We start from the raw sequence: 10,000 nt of genomic DNA, 5'->3' as shown, positions 1-10,000 counted from the left end.
CTTGAAGAGCTATACATTTATAAAAACAACCTTTCAGGTGACAAAATGGTGAAAAGTTTCAAATTTCAGCCAATTTTCTTGTTCTTTTAATATTTGTTAACAAATTGGTGCAGCAGAATATATGCATAAATAAAAAATGTGTTAAGTGGGTGGTTTTATTATTTTTTTCTGTTGGTTCAACTAGTCAGCAATTATTAATCCAAATTATTTTGGTGGAAAAATTTGCCATAATTTTGACTTGGAGAGGCAAACGGACATGAAATGAACATCAAGTGGCCTAAATTCCCTTTTTTTTTTTTTATTTAGTCAATCTTAGATATACAATTTTTACTGGTGGAAGTATATAACATGTCGATGTTACAAGGCATTAATTGGCTTATATAACATAACAACCTGTCCGAATCTCTTGCAGAAAGTTTAGGTGACTTGCTTCCTGAACTTGGAAGTTTATATCTACAGATAAACAATTTGGATGGCCAAATACCTAAAAACTTTTTAAAAAATTCCCCGCTTTAAATTCTTTGCCTAGGGATCAATAAATTCAATGGACAAATACCGAGGGGATTGGAAATTTATTAATCTATGCTTAAGAACCCATGTCAGAAATAGATAGCTATATCACGGGCATGCTAATTTTGAATGAGCTGTAGTCCTGAATTTGGTGCAACTTTTGGAGTATACGTAAATGAGATTGGTTTTGTTCATGAATTGACAGGTTCGATTCCAAATGAGATGTTCAACATCTCAACTCTAAGGGTATTTGACCTTTCTGACAATCATTTATCTGGCATTCTTCCATCAAATATGTGCCATGGCCTACACAATTTAGAAGATATTTCTCTTGCTGCGAATGACTTCAGTGGAGTCATACCTGCCTCTATCTCAAACTGTTCGAAATTGGCTACAATATCTCTTGGTGATAACAAATTTAGTGGTCGAATTCCCAATTCCATTGGAAATTTGAGACACCTCGAATTAATGTATCTATCTGCTAACAATTTGACGAGTGAATCTTCATCTCCAGAATTGAGCTTCTTCACTTCCCTCACAGGTTGCATCTCTTTAAGGATTATCTGGGTGGCAAGCAATCCATTAAATGGGATTCTTCCGAGATCCATCGGAAATCTTTCTATTTCTGTTGAATGGCTGGATCTAGCGAACTGTGGAATTAAGGGAAACATTCCAGATAGCATTGGAAATTTAAGCAATTTAAGATATTTAAATCCACGTAGCAATAGCTTGACTGGCTCAATTCCAACTACGATATGGGGTTTGCAAAAGCTTATAGGATTGGGTCTTCACAATAATTCCCTCACTGGTTCGCTCTCCGGTGATCTCTGTGGTTTGCAGAGTTTGAAGTATTTATACCTAAGTCAAAATCAGATTAGCGGTTCAATTCCAGGATGTTTCAATAATCTTACATCTTTGAGGTATCTTGACATAGCTTTCAATAGATTAACCTCTACTCTGCCAATGAGCTTGTGGGATCATAAAGATCTCGTGGTTGTCAACTTGTCATCAAATTTCTTGAGAGGACCTTTGGCTCCAGAGATGGGAGAATTAAAGTTTTTGACAACGTTAGACTTGTCAAACAATCAGTTTTCAGGTAAAATTCCCAGTACGATATGGAGTCTAGAGAGTTTGGACTATCTCTCTTTAGCAAACAACAGCTTGCAAGGATCCATTCCGGACAACCTTTGAATTGGTACCTTTGAATTTGGGCCTAGAAAACTGGTCCATTACAGAGTAACTATTCTGGTTTGGTTGGATCCCCAACGTCTCATATACTTAATGCTCACTTTTAAGGAATTAAGTAGTGGCTCGTGTATTTTTGCTCTGTAATAATTTAAGACCTATGTAGATTTCCTTGGTTTCAATATCCACCATACCAAGCTATTCGAAACAATAAAACCAAGGACAATAAAGGTGCATATGCATACATTTATTGTGCCACAACTATTCTAATTTTTTTTTTAAATTCAATTAGGAAGTGAAACTTTTCCCTAACTAACAAAAGATATTAAGAAAATAAATGTTTAAAGTTACTATGTTAGCCCATGGAAGAAAAAAAAATAGAGTAGTCCACATTTTCTTTGTCAATACCATCACCCTCACTTCATAATTGGAAAGCTACTGTTGAAAAGCTTTTGGTATCATATATATAATTGAAGACCAAGGGAGAATTGTTATTTTCTTTTTCTTTTGGTGAAAATAATATAATAGGCCTGCATTATGGAAAGTAAGGGAAAGTAAGGGAATTAATTCAACAGATTAAATGTCTATCTATTAATTTAAGTATGCGTGAAAAAAAAAAGTTGAAAAATAGTAAGTGAGCCATCAATATTTTTTTTTGGTCCTTTTAACAATAGTTTTTCCCGGACTTTTGCGTCTTTCTTAAAGGCTTGAAGGTGGTAAAGGTGAAGTACATATAAACAACATTAATATCAATTGACAGTTATATATTTATAGTTCTGAGGGGATATGAGCGTGATTAACAAATTACTTCTAAATGCACAAATCACCATATAAGATTTATGCAATAGTCTAGTCCAGCTAGGTGGCCCCAATAATTTTCTGGCGATGGGAATGGAAAATTGGCCATCAAGTAATTGAAGCACTCTTAGTTTGGTGATTATCACTTGAGTAATCCTTTGGGAGTTGTTGAGGATGATCTTCATCCATACATTTAGCAATGTGCGCATTTTTTTTTCTTTTAAGAGGTGAGTTGATCTGCATAATATTATTGGTCGTACAACTTTATTATGACTCTGTATTTTTTTAGAACATCTTTTGAATGTACTTGGATTTTAGTTGAATCACAAGTGTTTCATTTATATGGATTTTTTTTTTCTTTTTAACATCATTCGTGAGTGAAACTACACACCACTCTGGCCAATATATTGTTCTTCATTGAATCACCATTTGAACAATTGATAAGACACAACATTTTGCAGGTTAGCATGTTTTGATATGATTAAGCAATTCTGTAAGGATTGAAATTCTCGACTTGTGGCTTTGCTATCATCACATTTTGTATTATGGAAACAGAAAGTCGACAACTAGAGAAGCCAATAAAGAGTTTCTACTGCTATAGTCATCAATTCGTTCATTTTTTTCTTGAAATCAATGTGGCCCAATTTTGACCAATTTATTTGCAGGTGTATTGGTGGTTGATGGCAGAGAGTCTTATGTCTTAGGCCCAAATATATTTTACTTACTCGATGATGGCTAGATTTCGGCTTAAAACAACCCCTTAGCCGACGAATAATCAGATTGCTTGGTCATAGTATCCAAAAACAGCCGAGGCCCAGTAGCATTACGGGTCCATCATTTCTACAAATGCAGCATTATGTGCACTAGTATTATTTTGTACAAACGAACATGAAAAGAAGCATGAAAAACACGAAACTGGTTTCACTCTCAAACCTTCCCTCATTTTTCTTTTAGTTGTAATGTTTAAAGTTTTATATGATGAATACAAATTAAAAGATAAGCTTGTTTACGTGCTTAAGAAATTAAGGGTGCGCTTTGATAAAATTGAAATATGAATTCATTAAGTTATTGAATTGTTAAATATTAAATCTAATACATTTGAGTGGATACGTGAATAACCTATCACTTAGTCCCGTTTGATAACCCAATTTAACACTTAAATTTAATAGATTCGGATCTAACATATTCAAACCGTTTGATAACAAAAAATTGAACATCTAAATTAATTAAGTGGCACTGAATTTTTTAGGCAAAATTTGCTCCCAAAATTAAGTAATAGACTATTCACTTATCACTGAATGTGATATGCATTCAATTACATTAGATTTAATATTTAACAATTCAATAATTTAATATATTAATATTTCAGTTTTCAGATCTCAAACTTCAGACTTTAATTTTATCAAACGCATCCTAATTTGTCTCTGTAATCATAGAGTCAACACCAAAACACAAATTGATTTCCCTTGTGATTCTTCAATTTCCCATTTTCAAAAGGATTTTTTTCCAATTGCTAGGCACTGTTTTTGATAGCTTACATCACATCTTTATAATTATATACATTCTCTACTAAATTTTACATTTTTAAAATATTAACACTTAAAACTTCATCTTAACAAATCTCACAGACCACTTTTTTTTTTTAGAGTTTCTTTTTAGCAAAAGAATGGTAGGATTTAAAAAACGAGGAGGAGGATTGGAATCCATGGCCCCTAACTCTTGGGATCTCAACCTCAGCCCTACAACCTTTCTAAAAGGCAGTGAAACTTAAAGCCAATTTTATTCATTTACTTATTCAATTACCACTGAATCTGGATTATAAAATACAGTTGGTGATTCATGGAACCTAACACTCTACCGCACATAAAATTCAGAAGGATTACAATATATCACTGACATTCCCTGTTTTTAAATTCGTTTTTTCATATAATTGAAGTCATACATATTGTACTCGTTTTTTCTTATAAGTAGTAAGAAACTACTTGCACAATACCAAGTTATAGGCTAATAGCCTAAAATATTACTATTCAACTTGGCTATCAAACCACATCATTGCAGCCATAAATATGCGGCAGAGCCTGCAAACAACAATCAATGAATACATTTTCAGTTCTTGCCTTCTCCCCAAATTAATTTTTATATCAACCAATTTTCATTTCGAGTTGACTAAAGTCAACCATAGCCAGATGATGAGGTTTAAATACCAAGGGGATTGGAAATTTAATCTATGCTTAATAAGCTGCATCTAGATGATAGCTAATTTGACAGGTATGCTAATTTTCAATTAAGTGTAGTCTTGAATGTGGTGTAACTTTTGGAGCATATTTAAATGAGTATATTAATTTTTTTTAATATTCTTGTAATTTAACATTTATTACAATTAAGGAATCATAATCAAAGGAAAAAGGAAAGGCAACCTTTTTCCATCTTACATAATAGTGAAGCTATTTATGGTTCCACGACACTTTGTAATTTACCAATTTTTGTACTGATTTCTATGTTTTGTGACACTGAATTCTCCTATCAAGAGCTTCTTCCACTAATATGAAGTAGTTTTAACGAAGTTTTCTATTTAAGTGTAATTGGCATGGACTCACTTTATGTAGTTTTGTCAAGGGTTGCACGAGAATTTGAAAAAAATTAACCGCATTTCTATGAAAGCCATGCACGTAATAGGGTATGAATTTTGAGGAAAATTAATTCTAATGAATGAAATCACATTGGTTCTCGTAAAGCTGATAAAGTTTCAACAGATGGAAATGTACTCGTCGTCTAAAGCTTCGCAAAGCTAATCAAAGAGGAGCCAGAAAATATCTTTAAAGTAGCTTTGCTTAGGTATCAGAAATTACACTTACTCTCTTGGCGACACAATACTATAATAATCTTGAAAAGAATACTAATACCCAAATTTGCAAAAACCTAAAAGCCAAAACAAAAGAGAGAAAATAATAATTAAGATAAATGATGATTGAAATAAAATTTTAAAACCATTTAAGTTTATTTTTGCTAAATTTGAGTACAATTTGATGATTTCACCATTTTGGGTTTATTTCGTCTAAAAATATGAATTTCAATGTCTGAGGAACGTATATGAAATTATGCTAAATCTTTGGGAGAGATGTAATGAGTTGGCCCTAAAATGTGAGTGCAGATGTTATGGCAAATTTCCATCAAAGTTCAGAAAGAACCACACTTCTTTTTGACTGATTTAGTGTTTCCAGTTGATAAGAGTATATCTGTTGTACTAGTACATACATCACATGGTGGAATTGGAACGTAAGAGAACTGATGGATTTGATTAAAACCATAAAGGTTGTTCATAACATCTAACGGTGGTTCCTTTCACCTTTGGCGGTTCCATAACGTGATGTACACTTCGTATTTTGAATGGTCAAATAAGCCAAATCTTTCTATTATTTAAGTCGTCATCAAAGTTGAATATTAAGTTTCTACCACTTATATATAACATCAACTAATCAATAAAAATCTGTAGTTTCCACAAGTCTTTACCAAAATTTCCACGTCAACTGGCATGTCAAACCTGGAGATGATCTTCTTTTTTTTTTCCCCACAATAAAGGAATCCTAATCAAAGGAAAAAAAGGGGAAGAGAGCCTCTTTCCACCTTGCATTAATTTTGGAAGACATAGATGTTAAAATCTTTCATATTGTTTGATCAAATCAATCTTTTTGTTTCCATTCCAATTATGAGACAAGTCTAGGTTTTCATCTTTCATTTGTCTAAACTTTATTTATTTCTCTGGACCTTCCACTGACATTTGATATTCTAATCAAATCTTTTCTTGGTTTCTAACATTTTTCTTCGTGATTTTTCCACACTTCCCCACCTTCATTTCCGTTGTAGAAAGACATACTTACCATTCATACTTACCTTCTATTTATGGTTCTAATTCTGGGCAGACACTAAAACATTTGTGCCTGAAGAGACGCTGAAACAATGTTTATTTTTTTTTGCGGTACAGCCAAAATTTTGTAATTTACCAATTTTCTAAGTTTTGTGACACTGAATTCTTCTGTCAACAACTACTTCCACTGATATAAAGTAGTTTAAATGAAGTTTCCATTTAAGTATAATTGGCGTGGTCTCGGTTTATGCAGTTTTGTCAAGGGTCACACGAGAATTTTTTTTATAAAAAAACCGGTTTTTATGAAAGTCATGCAAGCACTAGGGTATGAATTTTGAGGAAAATTAATTCTAATTAGAGAAATCACAGTGGTTTTTGTAAAGGTGATAAATTTTCAACACATGGAAACATACTCATCGTCTAAAGCTTCAGCAAAGCAAATTAAGGAGGAGCCAGAAAATATCTTTAAAGTGGTTTAAATTCGGGAATAACTTTACACACCTCCCTTGAGGTTTAGCCTTGTTTAGGAATCTAAAAAATTACACTTACTCTCCTGGCGAGACAGATGCAATGATAACCATGAAAAGAATACTTATGCCTGAATTTGCAAAAATCAAAAAACAAAAAAAAAAAGAGCAAGGAAACAATAATTAAGATCAATGATGATTGAAATATTTTTTTTTTAAAACCACATATGGGTATTGCAAAGTTGGAGTACAATCTGATGATGTCATCGTTAATTTTGGGTTTGTTTTGTTTAAAAAAGCAAATTTCAATATCTGAGGAATGTTTATGAAACTCTACTAAATCATGGGAGAAATGTAAGGAATCGTCCCTTAAATGCAAGTGCAGATGTTATTGAAAATTTCCATCAAAGTTCAATGTTTATGAAGCTATGCTAAATCTTTTTAACTTAGTGACTTCTTGGCAAGACTATATCTATTGTGCTAATACATATGTTATAGGATAAATTACATATAACATTCTTGAAGTTTCTCTATTGCCACATTATCTTCTGAACATTTTAAAATATCCACTTCACCCGCTATGATTTTATTGAAAGTGAAAATTTGACAAAAATAATCTTAACGTCGTTAACTGAAATATCAATAGTGCCCTTACTTAAATGCTAAATCAATTGATAGTTTAACTACTTTGTATAAAAGTATAGGGGGATTACGTGAATAAATGCAAAAATCATAGGGGAATAAAGTGAAAATTTATACAAACCATGAGGAGGTTACATAAAAATTAAGATTTTATTGCACGCGCTTTTGAGCATTGTTTGGTACAAATACCGTAACTGATTGTGCATTCTGTCTATTTTTCACTTTACATAAAACCATAGAGAGGTTATGTGGCTATTTGAAAATCACTAGGGGGTTATTTGGGATTATGTAAAGTCACAGGGGATTGTAGGTAATTTATCCTATATTATATTGTGGGACTAAAACTTAATAGAACTGATGAATTTGAATAAAACCATAAAGTTGGTTCATAACACATAACGGTAGTTTCACCTTTCACAGTTCAATAACGTGATATGCACTTTGTCTTTTAAAGGGTCAAACAAGCCAAATCTTCTTATTGTTTAAGTCGTAATCAAAGTTAAATATTAAATTTTTTCCTAGTTAGATAGTAAGTTTCTATCACTCATATAACATCAACCAATCAATAAAAATCTGCAGTTTTCACAAGTCTTTGCCAAAATTTCCATGTCAATTGGCGTGTCAAATATGGAGATGATTTTTTTCCACAATTAAGGAATCCTAATCAAAGGATAAAAAGGAAAGACAACTTTTTCCCACCTTGCATTTATTTTGAAAGACATAGATGTTAATGTCTTTGATATTGTTTATGAACTAATGAATTTGACTAAAACCATAAAGTTGGTTCATAACACCTAACAATAGTTCCACCTTTCACAGTTCAATAACGTGATATGCACCTCATTTTTTAAAGGGTCAAACAAGCCAAATCTTCCTTGTTTAAGTCGTAATCAAAGTATTAAATTTTTTTCTAGTTGGATATTAAGTTTCTACTACTCATATAACATCAACCAATCAATAAAAATCTATAGTTTTCACAAGTCTTTGCCAAAATTTCCACGTCAATTGGCATGTCAAATATGGAGATGATTTTTTTCCACAATTAAGGAATCCTAATCAAAGGATAAAAAGGACAGACAACTTTTTTCCTCCTTGCATTTATTTTGAAAGACATAGATGTTAAAGTCTTTCATATTGTTTGATAAAATCAATCTTTTTGTTTTCGTTCTTCTTGTGTGACAAGTCTAACTTTTCATCTTTCATTTGTTTAAACCTTATTTATTTCTCTAAAACTTCTACTCATATTTGGTTTTTTCTAATCAACGCTTTTATTGTTTTCTAATATTTTTCTTCTTGATTTTTCCGTGACTTTTCCCCTTCATTTGCATCGTAGATATATATATACTTACCTTCCATTTTAATTGGATTTTCATCTTGTAAGAAAGTATACATAAATTTGTATCACAAAGTTATTAATAGCATGATCAATCCTATCGAAGAGGATATGTTAGCAATAAAGTATTTGGATATGTTTGGGCCATTTAGAATTGGCTAAAACCTGGTTGCTAATACGAAGAGTCAAACGACACTAGTTGTCATTTAATTTAAGTCGCCATCAAAATTAGATATTAAATTTCTCTCACATTAACTAAATTTCAAGCCCACATCTAAATTCCCACGACAAAGAAGAAATATTTGATGTGATTTGTGGCAGGCCCTAATGATAAATGAATTTCATATAAAATTTTTATTGTTAATGTAAACAAAACAAATTTTCACAGTATAATTTTTACATTAGTAGTTATAATGCTTAAGGCTGATTGTGTTGAAAAGTAAAAAATAAAAGTAAAATGAATAGTTATTTTGACAATTTGTATTTACGTAGTTTAATTAAAAGTGCCTAAATACATGGGTAAAATTTGATGGATTAAAAATAACTTAAAAAATCAACTTCTTGGTCGAAATATTTAAGAATTGTATATTTGGAATGAAAGGATGTTTCGCATGATAGAGAAAAATACAAACTTATGTGCGGGCCTGCCACTGTTAATGCCATAAATCAAGGTTAATCTCTCTATTCTTACTAGGAAAATTCAGTCATAGGAAAATTCGTCAGCACGCGTTCCCACTGTGGGTTGTGGAGATGGTCTGTCATTGTTAGATAGAATCCATTTCATAATCATAAATGCTGATAGTAGTTGACAGCATTTGATCTTGAGATACTCATAATGGCATAATCATAATGGCATATCAATGGAAGTATATATATATACTTACTTCCCCATAATAGTAGTATATGCATACTTACATCCCCATCGTCAGCTCTATTTGTAAGCTTAGTCAAAAGAAATGGAGAGAGCATGCTATTACTTTCCTGTAGGACTTTTAGTAGCCACTTCTCTGTTAGCCGTGGGCACAGGCGATATCATAACTGATAAATCTGACCTTGTAGCTTTCAAAAATCACATAGTTCTTGATCCTCACTCAATTGTGGCAAAAAATTGGTCCATTTCTTCTTCTGTTTGTGATTGGATTGGAGTTACATGTGACTTTGGTCGTCAAAGAGTGGTCGCATTAAATATTTCTAACATGG

The 10,000-nt window shown here is 32.0% G+C and overlaps 1 protein-coding gene across 1 annotated transcript; it reads left to right on the top strand.

Annotated features, from left to right (window-relative positions):
- The first annotated feature begins 639 nt into the window (after window positions 1-639).
- LOC113782121 (receptor kinase-like protein Xa21) lies at window positions 640-1,701 on the top strand. Its single transcript, XM_027328032.1, has one exon. It carries the CDS (start codon window positions 640-642, stop codon window positions 1,699-1,701), a length of 1,062 nt encoding a protein of 353 aa, XP_027183833.1.
- Window positions 1,702-10,000: the final 8,299 nt, after the last annotated feature.

The sequence above is a fragment of the Coffea eugenioides genome, chromosome 9 (assembly GCF_003713205.1).
Source record: "Coffea eugenioides isolate CCC68of chromosome 9, Ceug_1.0, whole genome shotgun sequence".
Lineage (NCBI taxonomy): Eukaryota > Viridiplantae > Streptophyta > Magnoliopsida > Gentianales > Rubiaceae > Coffea > Coffea eugenioides.
Note: the sequence above shows the minus strand (reverse complement) of the source record. Positions and strands in the feature narration are given on the sequence as shown.

What these genes read in the sequence shown, in the direction of transcription:
- LOC113782121 (XM_027328032.1), top strand. Translation starts at nt 640, where the DNA reads ATGAGCTGTAGTCCTGAATTTGGTGCAACTTTTGGAGTATACGTAAAT.